We start from the raw sequence: 22,845 nt of genomic DNA, 5'->3' as shown, positions 1-22,845 counted from the left end.
GAATACCAGCAGCTTCGCCCCTACTTACTCTTTCAGGGCGACAGGCTTGCCTTTCTCTGCTTCCTTCCTCAGGTTTCTCACCAACACATCTCCATACTGGCCAATGATGGGGAACATCTAGATACAAAATACAACATCATCCAAAGTTAAACATGGAGACTCAAGTCCTAGAAGCACCTGGTTTTCCCCAGCATGGGACAGTAGGTGACATTTTATAAAGAATTTTATAATGTCTCTTCTAGGACATAAAGATAAAGACAATTTTAGGAAACTCAAATTCCTCAGATTCCTCCTTGGAAAGGGACTGTGATCTTATTTTCTACCTTATTCTTTAAGTTTCTAATAGCAAGTCCTCTTCTTTCCTTACCTCCTTGAGCTTCCCACTGGTGAAGGCTGGAGACAGCAATATTCGTATTCTCTTCCATTGTTCATCTTTAGCCTGAGAGATGGCATTTTTCAGAATTCCCACTGGACCAAAGGACTAGAGTCGAAAGCAAAACATATTCTACCCTACATAAGTTTTGGAGATCTCAACAGCTGTGGAAAATTTGTTAAATGGGAAAAATTATTCAACAAATATTTAGTGACTGTTACTTAGTACCAGGCCCTATGCTAGATGCGCAGTAAATAGACACCGTAAGTATCTAGGTTCCTTTGAGGGTAGAAGAGATATCCAGTCACTTGATGTGGTTTCCAGTCTTTGTATTCCAATCTCTTTTTAAATAAAAATGTCCCATGTGGTAGGGAAACTTCTTCCAGGGGAACAGAAAGGAGTAAGACCTCGTTCATCCTCCTGGGCTGTGCAAATTAGAAAGGGATTGGTAACAGAGAGCCAGATAGCCTTGGAAAACTGTATTTTGCCTCAGACTGTCTTTACATATATCTACCGTCTGAGCAAATGGGAAAAGGGATGTGCTGATATGGTGATTTAAAAAAAATAGTAGTTAATATGCAAAAGATTAGGAATCTATTTGCTATTCTGAAAAATTTTGCAGTGACATGGGACACTTTTTTCTCTACACTTTTCCCACAGGGAGAAAAGAAAAAGATAATTCTATTTCTCAGCTTGGGTAAGGCCTATCAAGCTAACCTGTTTGAAAATTCCCTCAATCTTTAAAAATTACATTTTGTTTTAAAATGGATATCTCCAAAATTGATGGGAACACCGTAAAATTAGGAGACTTTAACACTCCATTAACATCATTGGACACATCTTCCAGACAGAAAATCAATAAGGCAATGGACATACATAATAAAACAGTTACACTTGGTTGATATTTTTAGGACATTACATCCCCCAAAACCAGAATACACATTCTTTTCAAGTGCGCAGAAAACATTCTCTAGGATAGACCACATACTCAGGCACAAAAGAAGCCTCAGCAAATTTAAGAGGTTAGAAATTATTTCAAGCATCTTTTTTGACCACAATGGCATGAAACTAGAAATCAACTACAGAAAAGCAAACAAGAAAAAAATGACTACATGGAGACTAAACAACCTGCTAATAAAAAACCAGTGGGTCAACAATGAAATCAAAGAAGAAATTTAAAAATACCTTGAGACAAATGACAATGAAAACACAACCACACAAACTCTGTGGGATACAGTGAAAGCAGTCCTAAGAGGAAAGTTCATAGTGATACAGGCCTTCCTCAAAAGACAAGAACAATCTCAAATAAATAACCTAACCTATCACCTAAAAGAATTAGAAAAAGAAGAACAAACAAAACCTAAAGTCAGTAGAAGGAAAGAAACAATAAAGATCAGAGAGGAAATAAATAAAATAGAGATTTAAAAAATAATAGAAAAAAATCAATCAAACCCAGAGCTGACTTTTTGAAAGAGTAAACAGAATCGACAGACCTCTGGCCAGGCTCACCAAAAAGAAAAGAGAAAGGACACAAATAAACAAATAAGGCTAGGAAAATGGAGAGATTGCAACCAACACCACAGAAACACACAAAAAATTAGAGAATACTATGAACAACTATATGGAAAAAAATTGGACAGCATAGAAAAAATGGAAAAGTTTCTAGAAACATACAATCCACCAAAACTCAATCCAGAAGAAATAAATCACTTGAACAGACTGATCACTAGGAATGAAATAGAATCAGCAATAAAAACAAAAAACAGAAAACCTCCCTACAAACAAAAGTCCAGGACCAGATGGCTTCACTGGGAAATTCTACCAAACATGCAAAGAACTCATATCAATTCTCTCAAACTCTATCAAAAAATTGAAGGGGAGGGAACACTTCCAAACTCATCTATGAAGCCACCCTGATACCAAAACCAGACAAAGACACTACCAAAAAAAAAAAAAATTACAGGCCAATATCATTGATGAACACAGATGCAAAAATCCTCAACAAGGCGCTTTCTGGTCAAGATGGCAGAGTAGTAGGACCATGAGCTCACCTTTCCTCATAACTACAATAATACCACAACTGATTGCTAAACAACCACAAAAAAAAAAAAAAAAAAAAAAAAAAAAGACTGGGACCTTGCAAAAGAAGATCTTCAACTGGAAAGAAAAGAGGGAACCACAGAGGGACAGAGTGAGAGTTCTGAGCCCCACATCAGGCTCCCCAGCCTGGGGTTCCAGCATTGGGAGGAGGAGACCCCCAGGACATCTAGTTTTGAAGGCCAGTGGGACATAACTCCAGGAAACCCATGGAACTGGGGGAAACAGAGACTTCATTTGCTTGGGAAGCATACACAGAAGCTTGTGTACACCAGGTCCAAGGGCAGAGACAGTGATTTCATAGGAACATGGGCCAGACCTGCCTGCTAGCTTTGGAAAGTCTCCTGGGAAGGTAGGGGATGGCTGTGGCTCACCCAGGGAACATAAAAGCTGGTGGCAGACATCCCAGGAGTGTTCATCTACATGAGCTTTTCTGGAGGCTGACATTTTGATTAGATCATTAGCACCAAGACCTAGCACCATCCAAAAGCCTGTAGGCTTAAGTGCTGGGAAGCCTCAGGCCAAACAACAGACTGGGTAGGAACATAGCCCCACCCATCAGCAGACTTCCTGAGCCACACAAATGCCTCTAGGCACTGCCCTAGACATGGCCCTAGCCACCAGAGGTCGAGGACCAAGCTTCACCCAGCAGTGGGCAGGCACCAGCTCTTCCTGCCAGGAAACCTACATAAGCCTCTAGTCCAGCCTCATCCACCAGGGTGCAGATATCAGAAATAAGAAAACAAGAATCCCAAAGCCTGTAGAAGGAATCCACAAACACAGGCCAGACTACACTGGGACCAGCTGGACCCTGGCCCTTGGGTGACAAGAGAGGAGTGTACTGCTGGGACACATAGGACATCTCCCACAGAGGGCCACTTATCCAAACTCAAGAAACATAACTAAACTAAGCTACCTAAAAATACAAATAGAAAGACAGACAACATGAGGCAGCAGAGAAATATCTTCCAGGCCAAGACACAAGAAAAAATTTCAGAAGAAGAAATAAGTGATGATGCAATAGGCAATTTATCCAAGAAGAGTTTAGAATAATGATGGTGAAGATGTTCAGAGAACTCAGAAGGAGTATAGATGCACATGGGGAAGTTCTTAGCAAAGAGTAGGGAAATATAAAGAATACTTAGAGTTGAAAAACAAAATTATGGAAATAAATAACACACTAGAAGGAACTAAGAATAGACTAAATGAGGCAGAAGAGTGGATCAGTGAGCTAGAAGACAGATTAGTGGAAATCACTACTGCAGAACAGAAAAGAGAAAAAAGAATGAAAAGAAATGATGATAGTTTAAGAGAACTCTGGGACAACATGAAGTGCACTGATATTCATATTATAGGGGTCCCAGAAAGAGAGAGAGAAAGGATCTGAGAAAGTTTTCAAAGAGATAATAATTGAAAACTTCCCTAACTTGGGAAAGGAAACAGTCACCCAAGTCCAAGAAGCACAGAGAGTTCCACAAGGGATCAACCCAAAGAGGAACACACGAAAGCACATAGTAATCAAATTGACAAAAATTAAGGATAAGGAGAAAATATTAAAATCAGCAGGAGAAAAGCAATGCATAACATACAAGGGGACTCCCATAAGATTATGAGTTGATTTTTTGGCAGAAATTCTACAGGCCAGAAGGGAGTGGCATGATATATTTAAAGTGATAAAAGGGAAAAACTTATAACCAAGAATACTCTATCCAGCAAGGCTCTCATTCAGATTTGATGGAGAAATCAAAAGCTTCACAGATAAACAAAAGCTAAAAGAATTCAGCACCACCAAACTAGCTTTACAGCAAATGTTAAAGGAACTTCTTTAGTCATCAAACCACAAGAAAAGAGAACAAAAAGAAGAAAGAGGGGGGAAAAAGACTTAACAAAAGCAAACCCAAAACAATTAACAAAATGGCAATAAGAAAATATGTATCGATAACTACCTTAAATGTAAATGGATTAAGTGCTCCAACCAAAAGACACAGACTGGCTGAAAGGATAAAAAAAACAAGACGCATATATATGCTATCTACAAGAGACTCACTCCAGAGCTAGAGAGACATGCAGGCTGAAAATAAGAGGATGGAAAAAGGTATTCCATGCAAACAGAAACCAAAAGAAGGCTGGAGTAACAATACTTACATCAGACAAAATGGATTTTAAAATAAAGACTGTTACAAGAGACAAAGAAGCACACTACATAATGCTCAAGGGATTAATCCAAGAAGAGGATATAACACTTGTAAATATACATGCACCCAACATAGGAGCACCTTAATATATAAGGCAATTTTAACAGACATAAAAGGAGAACTCAACAATAACACAATAATAGGGGGGGGACCCTAACACCCCACTTCCATCGATGGACAGACCATCCAGACAGAAAATCAATAAGGAAATACAGGTCCTAAATGACACATTAGGCCAGGTGGAGTTAATTGATATCTATAGAGCAATCCATCAGAAAGCAACAGAATACACATTCTCAAGTGCACATGGAATATTCTCCAGAATCAACCACATGTTGGCCCAAAAGGCAAGCTGTAGTAAATTTAAGAAAATTGAAATTGTACCAGGCATCTTTTCTGACCACAATGCTATTAGGTTAGAAATCAACTACAAGAAAAAAAAAACTGAAAAACTGCAAACACATGGAGGCTAAATAATATGCCACTAAACAACCAATGGATCACTGAGGAAATCAAAAAATACTTTGAGACAAGTGAAAATGAAAACACAATAATCCAAAACCTCTGGGATGCAGAAAAAGCAGTTGTAACAGGGACGTTTATAGCGATACAAGCCTACCTCAGAAAAAAAGAACAATCTCAAGTAAACAACCTCAACTTACCCCTAAAGCAGCTGGAGAAAGAAGAGCAAACAAAACTCAAAGCTAGTAGAGGGAAAGAAATCATAAAGATTAGAGCAGAAATAAGTGAAATTTCCTTTCAGATATAAGATGAAAATAAATAAATATGTTTTAATGGTGAAACACTGAATCCTCCGAGATCAGCCAGGAAAAGATGTCCACTCTCACACTCTTACTCAAAATCCTAAGTCCTCACTAGTGCAGCAAAGACAAGAAGAAGAAATAAAAGGCAGGTAGGTTGGAGAGGAAGAGACAGAAGTGTTCCTATTTACAGCTGACATAATTACCAATATAGAAAATCTCAAAGAATATAAAAAGAAAACCGCTAGAACTAATAAATGATCTCAACAGGGTTGTAGGATATGAGATCAACACACAAAAATCAACCACATCTCTATATGGCAACAATGAATATGTAACAACACATTAGAAACACAATACCATTTACAATCACTCCAAAGAAAATAAAATAATTTAGGAAAAAATATAACAAAACATGTACAGAATCTCTATGCAGAAAACTACAAGTGTTGTGAAAAGAATCAAAGAAAACCTAAATAAAATAGAGAGACATTCTGTGTTCACGGACTGAAAGATGTGACCTAGTAAAAATACAGATTTTCTCCCAAATTGATCTATAGGTTTAATTCAATTCTTATTCAAATCTTGGCAATTTTTTGTAAACATACATAAACTTATTCCAAATTTGTATGGAAAGAGAAAGGACCCAGAATAGCTAAAACAATTTCTGAAAAAATAAAGTAGGAGGAATGGTCTACGTGCTAAGACATACTATATAGCTCTAGGAATCAAGATTGTGTGGTGGAGGGATAGATACATAGATCAATAAACAGAATAGAGAGTGAGAAATAGACCCACATAAATAGGCCTGACTGATTTTTGACAATGGTGCAAGAGCTATTTATGGAAGGAAAGAAAGTCTTTCCATAAATGGTGCTGGAGCAACTTAGACATTTACAGGTGAAACAAACAAAAACAAAAACTCATGACCTATACTTCACACATTATACAAAACTTAGCACCAAACGGATCGTAGACTTAAATATACAACATAAAACTACTTAACGTTTAGGAAAAAATGGGAGAAAATCTTCAGGATCAAGGGCTAGGTGAAGAGTTTCCAGGTTTGACACCAAAGTTACCACCCATAAAAAGGAAAATTGATAAACTGGCCTCAACAAAAAAAATTTTAAATATGTTTTCTCTGCTAGAAACCCTGAAAAGAAGAAAAGACAAGCTACTCACCATGACTGTAAAAGAACATAAGGAGCCTTGTGGGAACGAAACAGGTCTGCATACTGAATGTGGTGGTAGTTCCCCAAATCTACATATATAATACATTTTCATAGAGCAACACACACACACACAAACACAAATGAGTGCATATGAAACTGATGCAATCCAAATAAGTATTGTGGTAGTATCAATGTCAACTTCTTGCTTTGATATTATACTATAGTTATGCAAGATATTACCACTGGAGGAAACAGGATGAAAGGTACATAACATGGGACCTCCACGTGTATTTTTTCTTTTAACAACATCCTGTGAATTTATAATTATTTCAAAATAGATATTTAATAGATAAGTAAATTTTTAAATTAAAAAAGGGGATGCTTACCCTCCGGTTTGTGAAGACAGAAAAACATTCTTTCACCAGTACTGTTTTAATCATGTCTGGATCTGTGATAGCCAACACAGGCTGTCGACCATCATAAAACCTGTGTCAGGAAAACAGAACTGTTTAAATTTAATGAGCCAGTTTCTGTGGCTGGAGCCACACCTAAAATCCCGACTCTCATCCTAACATTACATAATCCATATTCCTATAGATCATGACTAGAAATCCCATTAGAACATTGTTACATCTAAGTGGTGTGTACGTGAGAATTTCCCACACCATTCTCCATTATTTTTATAGGTTTAATATAGTTCATTATCAAAAAGGAAGTTAGGTTAGTTAATAATTGAAAGGAAGTAAATTATCTGAAAATTTAAAAATAAGGAGAGTCCACCTACTCAGTCATTTTTAAAGATATAGCAAAAGAATGAAAAACACATATGATGTCATAGCAGATGAAAACTGCAGACACAGTGATCATAAATATGTAACAATGTGTCTGCAAATGGAAGGTTTGGAAAGCTCCACAAGCACGAGTAGGATTACGAACGAGTTCTTCACCCTATTTTCTAGAATTTGCTTACTAGTTTATAATTTTTTAAAAATCTACTTAAAATAATATGGAGATATCCTTGGTAGCATCCAGTTTACAATAATTTGAAACAAAAGGACAAAGAGAATAAAGAAATTCAGAGGCACACGCATAATTCATTTTTTAAATATTTTCTTTTCATTACTTATATTTATGCTTATATATGGGTCCCAAGTAGGCCTGAGGCTCCATGTAGGTGACGTCCCTTAGAAGCAGGGCCGGCCCACTTCTGACCCACCTACCACCCAAAGCTGACGCCTCATATATAGTACATTCTAATTTGGCCTGATCTCCTGACTGTCAGAACGTCCATTCATGGGGACGGTTCACCGGAGTGAGGCTTACTGTTAGTTAATTACACTGTCTTCTGACATTTTGTTTTCCACTCTCAACTATTTGCAATTCTAGAGCAAAATGGCAGGTTTTCTACACGCCACATCTTGCTCCTTTGATTTCAAAGAGGAATTTCAAATGGTCTTGTGATCACATATAAAAATCAGCGAGAATCGCTGCACTTCTCGCTGCCCATTTCCAAAAACACAGTGGCGATCCAGCACTGCGTGTTCTTCTCGCCCCGGGATGACGTTGCCCTCTGGGGCCAGGAGAACTCAGCAGAGCCCTGTGGTTTGAGGACTTGACGAGAGGATAAGAGGGGCGGAGAGGTAGAGCTTCTCCCGCTTGCTTCTGGCAAACAAGAACTGTATTTCGTCTCTCCCCTGCTCTCACCAAACCTCCACCAGCTGCGAGAGGCAAAAGCCATGGCAGTCAGCCAAGGCCACTCAACAAAGTCACTGAATCTGTCAGCCCACCAGCAAGCACACTGGGTTAGAAATATCCCACATCTCTTCAAAGTCAAAGGAATAGAGTAGGTGAAGCAATAATTGTGTACACTTCTATGGAAAAGTCTTGATTTAAAATGTAAAAACCAAAACCAAAACCAAAAAAAGAACTAAACTCCATACTCGTGGAGAAAGTTGGAAAAAAAAAAAAAGCTGAGCAGAAATGGTTTCTCCTTGGGTTTACCTGTATCCCTGAGACCTTTTTCAAAAGGGCATATTAAATGCAAATTTTAAATAAAGCTTTTTTTAGCTTTAATTAAACATGAATCTTGTGGGAAAGGGGCAATGACATGCATTTATAAGCACATATTAGAAGGGTCCGGAATCATGCAATTAAAGGCAACCTAAGGAAGGAAACACAGAGAAAAGAGGAAGAGCGAGATACGGGACAGAAGGTGATGCTGGGAGTCCCTGGGCCATCAAAGTCCAGAGAAAAGTGATGGCCTGCAATTCTCCAGGCCTGACTCAGACTGCAGACCTGGACACCTGGTGACCTCGGGGATCCCTGATAGAACAAGTCTCCAAAGCTGCACAGTAGATGGCTTCATTCCAAGACACTCTGGACTGAGGTTGTCCTCCGCATCACGGGGGCCTCACCATAACAGGTCTATCCGATGGAAGTTTCCAGAATACTCACCCCCACATTTTTCCATACTTTTTAAAACATTTACTGTCAAAATCCCAAAGACCCTGCAAGGAGAAACAAAATTAAATAATTAAGATAATGCACTGAACCCTACCTCTAATTCATGAAATAGTGAATTCTCTTATTCACAGACGTCTTAAGGGAAAGGAGAGAAAACAGATGAGATATTCGAAACTGATCACTGAAAATTACTCTTGAATTTTCTCTGAGTATCACAGATACTAAACACTTATCCCTGTCAGTGAATACTAAGTGACTCCTTGTCTTTCTGAAGTGTTTTTGCAAGAGCATGTGTTGTCTCTAAAATCTCATAGCCCTCTAAACCCTCTACGGACTCGTGAGAAAACTGAAGCTGGGGGGAAGTCAGCGTGGCCTGTACCTACTTTCCTCTCCTAATTAAGCAGCCTTTTCATTTTTCTCATGAGCCCTCTCTAGAATTCTAGCAGAAAGAGGAAGTTAAAGCACCAGTGACCTCTAATAGTCTAGCAAATGTAAGTGTATCTAAGGCATGCGTGCTGAGTGGGAAAGTGAGTGAGTGAATGAGTGACAAAGTGGTCTAGCCTTCTAGTGTTGCAGCTCAACATGGAAAAGATAAGGAGATGCCTCATTATTCAGCAAAGGACAATGCAATTAAGACACTTGCATGAGTTTTCACTTTTATAACTTTAAAAAAAAACCCTTCCTGTCACTATGTTTCTGCTGTGGTATTTGATGGCTTAACTATGCAAAAGAAATGTGGGTCTTGGAGTGCATCCATTAAGGACTTCATCTGGGGATGGTGGAAAGGAAATTTTGCCTTTTCAGAAGGAACAAAGTTCAAGCAGTTCTTACGCGGTAATGAGACAATGAAGGCTCAGGATGGAGAATGAGGATCTGAGGAACAAGCCTCAGGTCTGCGGGAAAGGAAGTCTGAGGCCAAGAGCAGCCTGCACACGAGGCTCTGCCCCTGGACGTCCGGGCACCGCTCCTGACCTTCAGCTCAGGGGCCAGGCCCCGGGCTAGGAGGCGTCAGAGCTGGATTAGCATCAAGGCTCTGCTGGAAGTCACAGTCTGTGTCACCTAGTACATTCCATTCAGCTAAATTTTTAATAATTTTGTCAAATCACTTCCTCTCTAGTGATTTTGTGTAAGTGATTCTGCCTTATTTAAAAGGAAAAAGCCGACAACTCATTTAGTGGTTAAATATCTGAAGTAAACAGACAACCACCACCTTTCTCAGTTATATCCACTCCCTGCTCAGACTCCTCTGAAGGCCAAGAAGTAAAGCAGAAAGCTCTTGTTCCATCTCTCAAGTCCCAAAAGATGTCATGGGGTGCAAGAGTGGGGGTAGAACATCGAAGAAACTGCAGAGCTTAGCAATTCTTGAGAGAATCCACGTATGTGCAAATTACCTGGTGCAAATCACGTAGGCTGCCTTAGAAATGGAAATGTCCAATATACCCGGGGGAAGGGTATAGCTGGTAGAGTGGTAGAGCGCATGCTCAGCACCCAAGAGGTCCTGGGTTCAATCCCCGGTACCTCCTCCAAGCGGAAATCAATGAAGAAACCTAATTACCTGCTCCTCAGAAAGCAAAAAAAAGGGTACCCAGAGCTTACGCTACTAACAGGAATGTGTGGCCCTAGTGTACACAGCTTAATGAGCCATGACCAGACACTCCCTTCATGCCTTTCTCCTAATAATTAGTAGGACTGCGCCTTCCTGAGAATGTGCACCTGGCAGAAAGAAGATCCTCTTCACGATGCTTACAGGTTGCAGCTTCAAGTCCTGTGCTGAACCAGCCAGAGAGCTGTGCTGTCTGACTGAGGCAAAACCTGAAGCTCCTAACAGGTGAGACGAGATCCCTGGGGTCAAACTGGCTATGTGCTGCGTGGGGCCTATGATGCAATTTCTGCAAAGTGTGAAACCTCAGAACTTCCACCTGAAACGAGGCTTTTTTTTTTTTTTTAATGGAACTCAGCTGGAATTTGCTGCTATAGGAAGCAAAAGAGGGAATTCAAACAACACACACCTTTCTGTAGGCCAGAACATTTCCAAAATAAGGCAGAGGTGTCGGCCCAGGAATCCCCAGCTTCTTAAAAAGTCCATGTGAATAAGTCCCATAGCTGTAAAGTGAAAGAGAAAACCAGGTCACAGGAATGGTGGAATACAGCTACTGAGGCTGGCGGGTCCCTGACTCAGAACTGGCACAGTCAACCTATGGAGACAACAAGTAGGCAATGAATAAGAACAGCAACTCCAAAAGCAATAATAACGTTCACTCATTGTCTCCTTTCCCATTTTCACTGTGAGACCCACAAAAGGTAATGATGTTTAGCTCAAAGCAGCTGAAGTCTTCACGGTTCCAATCCTAGAGTGGATACATGATAAATGTTTACAATTTGAGAGCCCCTGAGATGTTTAGGTCATATTCCTCCAGAAAATTCATTCATATTTATTTAGTAAGTTGACACTTTCATGAAAAGATTCTCATTCAAGGCACAAATGGGAAACTTTTTTTTCCCGTTCCAAACACGAGATTTTGTTTAACTGCATCCACCCAGTAACAGAGTTACTGGGAGCCTTCCCCGACACTGCTCTTAGTTTGCTTAGACTTTTATGCTTTTCCTTCCCTCTATGCCCTGGTCCCATTTTAGGATCTGATTCTTCTTAAATCTATCTTCATAATCAGGCCTCAGAGAAGAATACTGTTTTTATTTCTGTAGAATGAAAACTGTGCTCAAGACTTCCATGACTGGCTAGATGAAACAAGATTGGCATAATGTTTATTATTGTTGAAGGTGTGTGTTGTGTATATGAAGATTGTTAATTCACTCTTGCTTCTTTGTGTATGCTTGACAGTTTTCATAATAAGACATTTAAAAAGTAAAAAAAAAGAAAAAAAAAGATTTCCATTACCATCATAGAAATGTGAGCACATTTCAGATATACCCAAGTCTCTGTTGTCAAGCAAATTGGCTGACTGAGCTACAGAGAAGGGCAATTGACCCCTGTGTTCCCTGAATGAAACTGTATAAAGGGACCAGTGACTAAAGGATCCATTTCCAGACTATCCTCCACTCATGGCATCTGGTCCTCCAACCTGTGAGACTCACCTGCTAAGCATAGTGCCAGGCACACTCATTTTTTTTGCAAGATGCTCAGTCACGAAGAAGTTAGTTTACTGCCTCTGTGCATCAGCTATCTCAAAAACTCATTAAGGCTGGTGCTTCCAATAGGATGCAGTCCTGCAACTCATCTTTCATTATTACATGAGAAGTCACACAACTCAAGGTTCTGGATCTTTACAAGTCTGAAGTAAATAGACAACCACCACCTTTCTCAGTTATATCCACTCCCTGCTCAGACTCCTCTGAAGGCCAAGAAGTAAAGCAGAAAGCTCTTGTTCCATGTCTCAAGTCCCAAAAGATGTCATGGGGTGCAAGAGTGGGGGTAGAACTCTGGTGTTACTGAGAGACGACAGAGTGGAGGAGAAAAGAGGCTGCCAGCAATCATTTTAACCACGAGTTGCTAGGCCTGCAAGGCTAGCTCTGCAGAGGTAAATTAGGAAGGTATGGCTGAAAAGTGCGCTCTGTGTAAATGGTTCAACATGCCTTACAGGCACTCTCAGCTAAAAGCCTTCCAGCCTTCAGGTACCGTCCTGTGGGCAGCAAGAGGCGCATCACAAGACATAAAATGAGTAACCACAAAACATCCCACATTGGTTGACTAGGACCCTGTCTCTCCTTCTCAGGAGGTTAGGCTTTAAGGTAGTACAGGTTCAAATTTTCTGTACAAATCCAGTAATCCTATGATATGTGATAAAAAGAAACCCCCCAAATTACCCAGAAGGACCTGTGTTGGAAGGGCCCACAGAGGTACCTTAGCCAGGCCCAGCTTGGCTTTTGGACCCTCCTCCAGAACAGGTGGTGGAGGTGTGTACACTGACTGCCAAAAAGGAGGCAGCCTGGGCTAGTCCCACCCCAATTCCTTCCTCTGCCATCACAACCAGCGCAAATCAGTTTCGGCTTCTGAACTTTCAATGCTGCCAAGCAACTGAGTGAATGTGTCAGAACATTAGTCCCAAGGAATGATCTGGTCTAGTGTCTAACCTCATGATTCCATGTCAAGGTAGAGGGTGGGCTGGGTGAATTCTTTCTAGCTCCTCTCATTTTGGTGGAGTAATGCTGCCTTGAGTACAAAGGAGAGGCTCACAATAAAGCGGATCATTTCTTACTGTGTTTACATTGTGCTGGCATAAGGAGGGCCTTGTCTACAGCTACTGACTTGTGGCTGCACCAGTGTCTTCTAAGGCAACAGTGTTGTTTGCCTGGTGGTGACCTTGTCTAGTGCCAGCCCCCACTGTCAGATGGATAACACATCATGTGACTTAGATTGTGCTCCTTCCCCCAGGCTTCAAGCAGATGGGATGCCAACCCTGCTGACCTCCTGTGGGACCAGGTCTAAGGAGTATCTCTGGGAGGTCTGCTTTGAGGAGTGAAGAATATTCTCCCCCTCCATCCTGACCCCTCCCTGGATGCCTCTCACATCATCACTGGTTCCCAGGCATGCTTACTCACCTGCACTGAGACATTAAAATAACCTGCTGGGCAGGGTTTTTTTTGTTTTTTGTTTTTTGTTTTGAATGCACCAAACACATTTGCATTTATTTTCTTTTTTTAAGCAAATAACAAAGACCCAGTTTACCAGCTTTACTTTTTTAAACCTAAGCTTAACATTACATATCTAAACAATTTTCAAAACTTACTAAGTTTCCAGCATTCATGCACAACTAGAAAACATCCTCAACTTATATTAAACCAGCAATGTGTTACCATTAACACATTAATGTCTTTCACTACTGAAAATACTGAAGAAAACTGGAATTACTTTTGTGGAAGGTTCGTCCCGGCAATGTTAGCTTCACAGCAGGCTGACACTACTTGGCTCACGTTGCAAGCACAATGGGAAGCAGGCCCGTGCAGGTGTTAGTGTACGAAAGAGTCACGGCCTCCTTGAGTTACGTTTAATAAAAAAGCAAAGTGCATACAGAGATATACAACAATTTTAAAGACAAAAAAATGGTCCTATCATGTGGTCCCAACAATAAACTCGAACGTCTATGACAAACAGGGCTCCGACGAGCTGTGTATAAACACGTTAGATCAGGTACAATTACATGGGAAGGTGAGTTCGTCTGAAACGCGCCAGTCCCCGGGGCGCCCGCTACACGGAACGTCCCTGGGCCGCGCGGGCCGGGAGCTGCTTGTTCTCCAAGCGCAGCAAGCAGCTGCTCCTTACCATTTATCATCAAGGACTTGAACTGGCCGTTCTCTTCCACTTCCACTCTTTCCTGACCGTTCTCGACAATCCTCCTTGTAGTGCTTTTTCTGCCGTTAACCATCTTAGTAGAAGCTGACACAGATTTGTGGTTGCCCATTCCACCGCCACCGAATGCCGTGAAAGAAAAAGACGCGATGCCTCCATGACCTAGTGAACCAAAGGACGTGAATCCTGTATCAAAAGAAGAAAATCTCCCTCCAAAGGCAGGAAATCCACTGAAACCGGAGAAGAACGACCCTGTGCCTCGGTTCCGGCTCCCACGCGGGCCCCTTTGATTCCCGAAGAAGTCCTCAAATGGGTCTTCGAAGAAGTCGAATGAAAATGGGTCTCTTCCACCAAAAAATTCCCTGAAGACGTCATCTGGGTTTCAGAATGTGAAGCCAAACCCAAACGGACCGTCAAAGTGACTTCCACCCCCTCGGCCACCGTCTAATCCTTCTTTGCCGTATCTGCCGTAGATGTCCCGTTTGTTAGCATCTGGTAACACCTCATACGCCTCAGCCACTTGCTTGAATTTTCTCTCCGCTTCTTCTTTCTTCTCAGGATTTTTATCTGGATGCCATTTCAGGGCCAGTTCCCGATATGCCTTTTTAATGTCCTCGGCTGAGGCATGTCTGTGCACGCCTAGAACTTCATAGTAATCCACCACGTTTCAGCAGGCTGTCGGAACGAGTGCAAGGACTCGGGACCGGCGGCGGAAGGCGCGGCGGGGTGGCGGGGGGTCTCCTCGGCCTGGCCTCGGCGCGGCGGCGCTGGCGGCGGCGGTCCTCGCGCTTTCCTTTTCTGGGCAGGTATATTTTAAAACCTATACTATAGAGTATATTTGAATACTAGAGTCATATTCTGGAGTTTACTGTAGAAGGGTGAATTTATTTACATGCCTTTGTAGTCATAAATACTGAAAATCAGCCCTTCAGAAAGAGCGTGCTGGAAATACTCTTATATCAATAAAAATTATATTAAATAGAATGAAATGAAACCATATCAATCAATTTTATAATGTCATCAGACAGAAAATATGGTGCTACAATACCTTGAATTTCTAATATTTCTTTCGAAGAATTAAAACAAGGCTTGTATTATCTATGTCTATGTCATCGCGATTTCCTAGACCTGATGAAAGCGAAATTGAGGTAGAAGTCAAATGCGGTGTGAAGGGGGGTGTCTACCCGCTTGTTGAAAATTGCTCCTCTCCCAACCTGCTCCGTGATGCCAGGAGTCCTGGCATTGAAAGGAATTCCTCTGCTGGGTGATTTTGATTCATCCTCCTGTACTGTACTTAAAGGAGGAAAAAAAAAAAAAACACTTAAATTGGATTTTGAGGCTTGTGCCTTTGAAGGCTTAGCAGGTTTCATATCGCGGAGAAAATAAACTTATACAATGATACTGACCCTTCCAGAGACTGGAAGAAAAGGTGAAAGAAACTAATACAATTTCAAGATTTCTGCCAAGTCTCCCCTGATCTAAAGATTTCTCATTTGGGGCTAGTTCTGCATAGTACAGGGTAGGTAAACTGAGTCCTAGAAAGGGAGTGCCAGGGAACGGGGACAGAAAAGGGGGAAGAGCTGAGCCTGAAAGAGAATGGCAATCAGTCCCAGCCCTTCACAAAGTCTGGGTGACCAGGAGCCTTGTGTAAATGACACCTGGGGAGGGAGAGAAGGGAGCAGGAACTCTGAGTGACACAGGGGCCAACCCTTCTACACATGTCTTGCTGCAGATACAGGATGCAGAAGGTGAAGATAATGAGACAGAAACCCAAGTTTCTTCCTCCTGTCTCCAGGATCCCCAGAGCTTGGGAAGGGGTGAGCCATTTGTTTTTAATCTGCCTCTGCCAGACTCCGGTCGATTTGTCCGGCTATAGTAACAGGAACTTGGGAAAGGGGGTATGGGTTAACTCCACAACAGATCTGGGTAAGCTCAATAATAACTACCCTTTTGTTCAAAACACCCAAAGCTTCAACTACTTCCCTTCCATTTACTTTAAACTTCAAACAGCTAAGGGAAAGGGAGAACTGATTGGCCCCCAAGTCCAAGGTTACAGAAGAGACAAGCCTAGACAGTTACTCACAGATAGAGGAGCACCAGGCTGGTAGCCAGGAGAACCCACGTTTCTATGGAAAAGCTTGGGATCAGGTCCATGGCCACTGTCCTCCGTGACTCTCTCCTCCAAGTTCCCTCGCCGCTGTGTGCGCTGCTCTTTGCCTGTGAGCGTGGAGCTCCCCGTCCTGCCCATGGAGATCCAGTGAGGCTGGAAGGTTTATGTGCTGGGAAGAGGGTGGGGCTGGAGCTGCAGCCAGTAGGAGGAACACCTGTGCTCCACTTGCAGAAGCTCACTCTGCCTTAAGTTGGCAAAGCATCTTGGACACTCCAGTTTGGCCTCCCTTGAGTTCATGTTCTATAGAAAATCAATGAACAATTCAATCAGTGTCATCTGATGTAGGCCCAAAAGTTACAGAAACTCAAAGCCACTGGCCATATCTCTTCTATACTGCCCTTGTCTCCATTGCTGCCCACACTCCAAAATACTTGAAATTCTTTAGACAAGTTAGGTCTACAGATCTTTACCCACGCAGTTTCCCCTGCCTACAAATACCCTTGCTGCCCCTGTGAGGTTCCTACTCATCCTTCAAATCCCAGCTCAGACAGAACCTGTATGTTAGAATCTTTCCTAACCAACCTCCTTGAACAGACATAACTATTTCCTCCTCAAGGGACTTCTGTCCCCTGCACACAATCCTGTTGTCTCCAGCATCACTGTTGGTTTCCACACCTAGTTCCCTTACCAGATGGAGAACTTGGGCAAAGCCTGGGTGGGTATTAGTCACCATTATGTCTCTCCCTAGTATCTAGCAGGGTGCATCCTGCAGAGTGGGCATCCCAAAAGGTTGGTGGAATTGAGCTGCTAGAGGTAAGACCTCTGGGCACCTGCGTGCTCTTTCCCTGTGGTTCTTTGATGATCATGCCATCTTCCAGGATTATTAATGCAATAAGAGGGCCTGGCTAGACCTTGGCCACCATCACTGCACATGCAGGATCATCCATCAGAATTCTGTTGACAAGAGGCGCTTGAAGGAGAGGCAGGACATGGACCAGATGATGATGGCTGCACCAAGGGATATCAATTCAGGCTGCTTCCTGCACAACCGACCTCAGAGGGTCCCACAATAAGAACAAGCTAGATAGATTCTAGACCAAAGAATGGCCCCTCTCTTTGGAAAGGTCATAATCCAAGACCAACAGGTGTGAAGGGAGCAAAGAAAATAAATCAGCCAAGTGGGCCCCAACCACCTTCTCCACCAGTGATGTGGCACGTACCATAGACAGGTCTCCAAAGGATGACATGAAGTTTTTCTCTGGGTCAAAGAGGGGTGATCAGAGCAGATGGGTTCCCGCTTGTTGACAAGTGTGGAATTTTTTATTGGGTAGTGAGGGGCTGGTAAAGAGGAGGCCTAGAGTAGCAGTCGGTGTCACCTGTGAGGTTCCCCACTGCATTCCTGATGGGAGAAATATGAGGCCTGAGCGTGGAGAAATTACACCAGCTCAGTATCTTCACTCTGAACCGTGTCCTGTGTTTGCTTGGCCCAAGAAACTATGGATTATGTGAAAAACAAAACCTCAAAGGTGATTAAAACTCAACAGAAATAGAAGACATTTAACCTGCATGTGCACTTCCCTCCTCTCTATATTTTTCTCTCTTTCAGTTCTTCTGTGGAAAGTGATACTCATCTCTTGCCAACTCTTTCCATCCCTCTGGCCTGAAAGTTCCCGGGGCTGCCTGACACCAGCCTGAGTGGGTGGATGTCTCATTGGTAAAACGCAGTAGGTCCCAACTATCTCCCCCTCTGCCTTCTTTTATTTCCTTGGGAGCTTGTCATGCAGCATGAAATTCCTACCGTCATAGTTCGTCAACTTTGGGTTCAGGCTTTCTCCAGGAGGCACCTGTTAAAATCCATAGTTGCCACTAGAAATACAATGCATGAATGCATCCATTTATCTGTCCATTGATTCAAAGCCACACAGGTGAATGTCAGGTGCAGGTGATGCGCTGGGCTGTGGGCTGGAAGCCATACAGTCCCCGCTTTGGGAGCCGCCTCCCCGTGGAGGGAGTGAGGCACACAACCATGCTCAGTATGTGGCACATCTTGGGATCTCTGGAATAATAGAGCCCCACCGAGACATAACTAAGGACAGAAGTGGCTGTAAACCTGAACACCAAAAGGACAGACACAGGAAGCTGGAAGATGATCCCCCAAAGAAAGGAGAATAGAAAGTCCTAGGAGATCTGACACTTTTCTGCTCCATTTTGGCGCCTTCTCTGGCTACCTGTAAACAGGGTCATGATACACTCCCTAGTTTATAGATGTAGAAAGTAAGGCTCAGTGAGTTCAAGTGGCTTCCCAACAACTACTGATCACAACAACAGAAATGCTGTAAATACGCTAATATGAAGGAAGCCGGGCAGGTCCTCTGCGGCCCTGAAATGCTGATACTCAACATTTGCCTTTTGGTGATAAGGGTCACTCAGGGAAATAGTGAGACTCAAGGCTGCAAAAGCATTTCGTTAAAATTCTGGTTTTGGTCTAGATGGCTACCCCGGACCCAGGAGCTTCCCTGTGGGCCTCCAGAACTAAGGACTGCATCTCATCTCAGCAGAAATAAAGACACATGCAAGTCATGAGGATACTAAGGGTCTTGCCGTGTAAGATCTACCTCTCTATGTTCCCGACTGAGAGGTACAGAAATTATATCCAACATGGAAAGATTAGGGTGTCATCTGATAACTAGTTATAACCTAATTTACTCAACTAATCCCAAAGCCTTTCTTACTCTTCTTGGAAACACAACCCTTGTGGAAAGTATATGCTTTCCTCTTCCTCCAAAACACATACTCGGCTATGATGATTTTCTTACTAAGCCTAATATGACCATCACCTGCCCTGTTCACCTGCCCTGTCCAACTGGTTGGAATCTATCCCAGTGACAGTAGGCTAGTCATTGTTTGGGAATAACATGTCCCCAGTGCCAAATGCTAACAACTGCAAGTGGCCTTGCTCTGCAAGGGGAAGTGACAGAAGGCATGATCTTTGCGCCCCTTCGATCCACAGCAGGGAGCACCTCATGTGAAGGGGCGCGGCACTAAGACTGTTTAGGAAGACGTGTGCCTGAAGGGCGCCCCAACCCCGCGTCTCTGTTCTGCTCACCTGTGTATTGGCGGGCTCGTCACGTACTGCAAAGCTCAGTTCTAAATGCTTAAGGTGCAGATATGGCTCAGACCCCAACGGTATTCAGGCTGAAGATAGAAACAAATGAACAGGTAGATATAGTACAGCCAAGATATAATAATTGTGCAGGTTTTAGAAACACAGAGTCTTCATCAAGGGTCACTGGCTTATCTGCTTTCTCAGTCCTCAGCAATCGGTCAGGGTTGAAAATCAAGTAGCACTCAGGAAAGCATAGGCTCAGATATCAGTACAGGTGAACAGGGTGTCAGGTCTCAGTGACACAAAAGGCACCATCAAGTCTGCTAGTCCTGACCTTTCAGAGGTGGCTCCTTTTCTGAGAAGCCTGTCCTGAGTTCTGGCTGAGAGAATTGCTCACAATGTGGGGAGGCAGTATTGCTCAGGGTGCTTTGTGTGTTAGAGTCTAATTTCACAGGCCACAATCTGGAGTGTAAAAAAAAATAAAATAAAAGCAAGATTATGTGTTTGAAATATCATATGCTATCACTTATATGAGGAACCTAAAAAAAATGACACATACAAACTTATTTACAAAACAGAAACAGACTCACAGACATAGAAAACAAACTTATGGTTACCGGGGGAGACGAGGGGAGGGACAGATAAACTGGAAGTTTAGGATTGGCAGATACAAACTACTATGTACAGAATAGATAAACAACAAGGTCCTACTATATAGCACAGGGAACTACATTCAATGGCTTATAGTAACCTGTAATGGAAAAGAACACAGAATATTTGTGTGTGTATGTGTCTATGTGTGTGTGTGTGTGTGTATACATATATATAACTGAATCACTGTGCTATATACCAGAAACTAATACATTGTAAATCAACTACATTTCAATTAAAAAAAAAAGATCATGCATCTGTAACTCAACTCTCAAGCTCTCATTCTCAGTAGGGCACAACTTGATCTTGCTATTTCGGGGTAACCAGGTGGTATCTAAGCTTGGTGGCTGGGTGCGGAGGTTGGTGGGGGAGTGGTGAGGTAAGCGGCATGTCTGTGGACATTCCCTCTTGGCCTTGGAGGAGGTGAGCCCCTTGCCCCAGTGTCACTGTGTATTGACTGGGACCTATACCTGCTGTGTTCAGGCCATGTGCCGAGCTTAAATACAGAAGAGTCAGGATCTTGCCCTTACCGAAGGCAAGCAGGAGAGAGGGTCTAAACAAATAACCACACAAATAAATATTGAGCTATATGTTGGGACATGTGCTAGGAAATAAAAGAATCCCCTTTCTTAAGCTCCCTTAGCATTAATATAGTTGACCTTTCTTTCTTTCCTTAAACTCTGTTCTCCTTGAAAGATATGAAGACAACAGAACCAACAGGAATGGCATTGGAAGCGTGTGACCCCGGCCCTGGGTCTGGCTCCTCATCTGTCCACGAGGGAAACTGACCAGAACTGACCTAAGAGGCCCCTTCCACAAGTCCCCTTCACTGCCTGAAACCCTGAGCCTGTGTCCCTCCCTCGTCCTTTATTCTCTTTCCTTTATGTCATTTAGGGCCCTCAAGTACCCTAGTCAGGAACCAAGAATCCCTGAGGGCAGGATGGAGAGCCAAGATGGACCAGGATGGACTTGGGAGAAGAAAACCACCCATTCAGGACTTGAGCTCTAATTGTAGAGTGGTTTCTAACTGGGACTATAGAAAGAAATGCACGCCACATACACACACACACACACACACACACACACAGAGCAAGACCTAACCTCAGGCAAGGAGACCTACTATTTCTTATTCTGAGTACTTGGCCTGCATTAACTAACTCAACCCACTCAACGCCCTTAGGAGACAGGCACTGTTTTGATCCCTATATTACAGATGAGCAAACTGGGTCACAGGAAAGTTAAGTGATCATCCAAGGATTCAACACTAACCACTAGCAGAGCTGGGATTCAAATTTAAATCATCTAGGTTTAGAGTTCAGTCTTAACTTTAACCAATAGGTCTCCTGGCCTGAGATTAGGTCCTTTCTGACCCCCACACATCCCATCATGCAGAAAGCCCCCCACACCCTGGAGCAGAAGCACTTCCACAGACTTCACAGCAAAGGGGAGAGGAGCAGGAGGGCCTCCTCATGGCTGCGCACTTTCCCATTCCTGAGTTCCTCTTCCTTGATAAACTAACCACTAATATCTCTAGTACACTGCACACCTTATAAAGTTCTTTCATGCCTCTTTTAATTGATCCTCATTCGGTGAGTTAAGCAGTGCTGGGATTATTTAATTTCCACTTTACAGATGTGGAAACAGAAGCTCAGGGTGGAGAAGAATGTGGCCCAAGTATTAAACCATGAATGCAGGGCATGGAGCTAGATCTTGTGATTCTAAATTGTGCCAGTAACTTGCTTGCTTGAATTCCAAGGGGCTTCCTGATGTAACTTGGCAGGTCGTGACAGCCCCACATGGGGTAAAAATTTCTTTCCACACCCTCCATCATGTTCCAGTGTTGTCATAAATGCTACAGAGCTGTTTGTGGCCACATAAAAGGAGAGCACATCCTTCTACCCACTCCTGAATTTTGTGTATTCATGAACTCATAGAGTCAGCAGATAAGGGATGTTGCAAATAATTCTGACGTGTCTCAGTCATTTAGGTTTCCAAGAAAGCAAGAAGTAAAAGATGATGAAACCAATGAGTGAAAGAGGAATCAGAGAATGGGAGGCAAATTTCAGAAGATCACAAGGAAGGGAATTAATGAAACAGGAAGCGTAAGATGAAGGAAGAGATGAGCATCCCAGGTTATGTTGTGAAGAAGGGGGAAGCATCGGCGGTTTCCCCTAAATGCTGCAGTGACCTCCGAATGAGTTTTGCCTGATCCTACGCTGGCCTCATCCAGGGGACTCCGTGCTCTGCCACCAGACAGGGACTGGTAAAACATGAGTCTCTCAACGTTTCTCAGGGTTGCTCAAATCTCTCCTACCACTCCCAACATCCAGTATTAAACCCGAATGCCTTGAGGTAGTAACTCAAGACCCTTGTTGGACACTTAGTTCGCCTCCACCTCTTGGCTATTGTAAACGGCGCTGCATGAGCAAAGGGATATATAGTGTTTCTTTTTTTTTTTCCAATTATTTTGGGGGGTGTTGATATTTGGGGTTTTTTTCTTTTAATGGAGGTATGGGGATTGAACCCAGGACTTCGTGCACACTAAGCACACACTCTGCCACTGAGCTACACCCTCCCCCATGCTTTTCAAATTAGCTTTTTCATTTTCT

General features: G+C 42.7%; 1 protein-coding gene and 1 pseudogene across 2 annotated transcripts in view; both read right to left on the bottom strand.

Annotated features, from left to right (window-relative positions):
- LOC105077059 (cytochrome P450 3A12) overlaps positions 1-22,845 on the bottom strand; it is a 44,494-nt gene that overhangs the window by 18,991 nt on the left and 2,658 nt on the right. Inside the window, exons 2-9 of one of the 2 annotated variants that reach the window (XM_074345748.1) lie at positions 19,920-20,047; positions 19,586-19,674; positions 16,453-16,779; positions 11,074-11,167; positions 9,056-9,108; positions 6,988-7,087; positions 368-481; positions 29-117 (exon numbers count right to left, since the gene is read on the bottom strand). In XM_074345748.1, coding sequence (XP_074201849.1) covers positions 29-117; positions 368-481; positions 6,988-7,087; positions 9,056-9,108; positions 11,074-11,167; positions 16,453-16,523 — 521 coding nt within the window. In that variant the 5' untranslated portion in view covers positions 16,524-16,779; positions 19,586-19,674; positions 19,920-20,047. The remainder of the gene's footprint in view (positions 1-28; positions 118-367; positions 482-6,987; positions 7,088-9,055; positions 9,109-11,073; positions 11,168-16,452; positions 16,780-19,585; positions 19,675-19,919; positions 20,048-22,845) is intronic. The other variant, XM_074345747.1, reaches the window with a different exon arrangement.
- LOC105077589 (dnaJ homolog subfamily B member 6-like) lies at positions 13,712-15,036 on the bottom strand (annotated as a pseudogene).

The sequence above is a fragment of the Camelus bactrianus genome, chromosome 18 (assembly GCF_048773025.1).
Source record: "Camelus bactrianus isolate YW-2024 breed Bactrian camel chromosome 18, ASM4877302v1, whole genome shotgun sequence".
Lineage (NCBI taxonomy): Eukaryota > Metazoa > Chordata > Mammalia > Artiodactyla > Camelidae > Camelus > Camelus bactrianus.
Note: the sequence above shows the minus strand (reverse complement) of the source record. Positions and strands in the feature narration are given on the sequence as shown.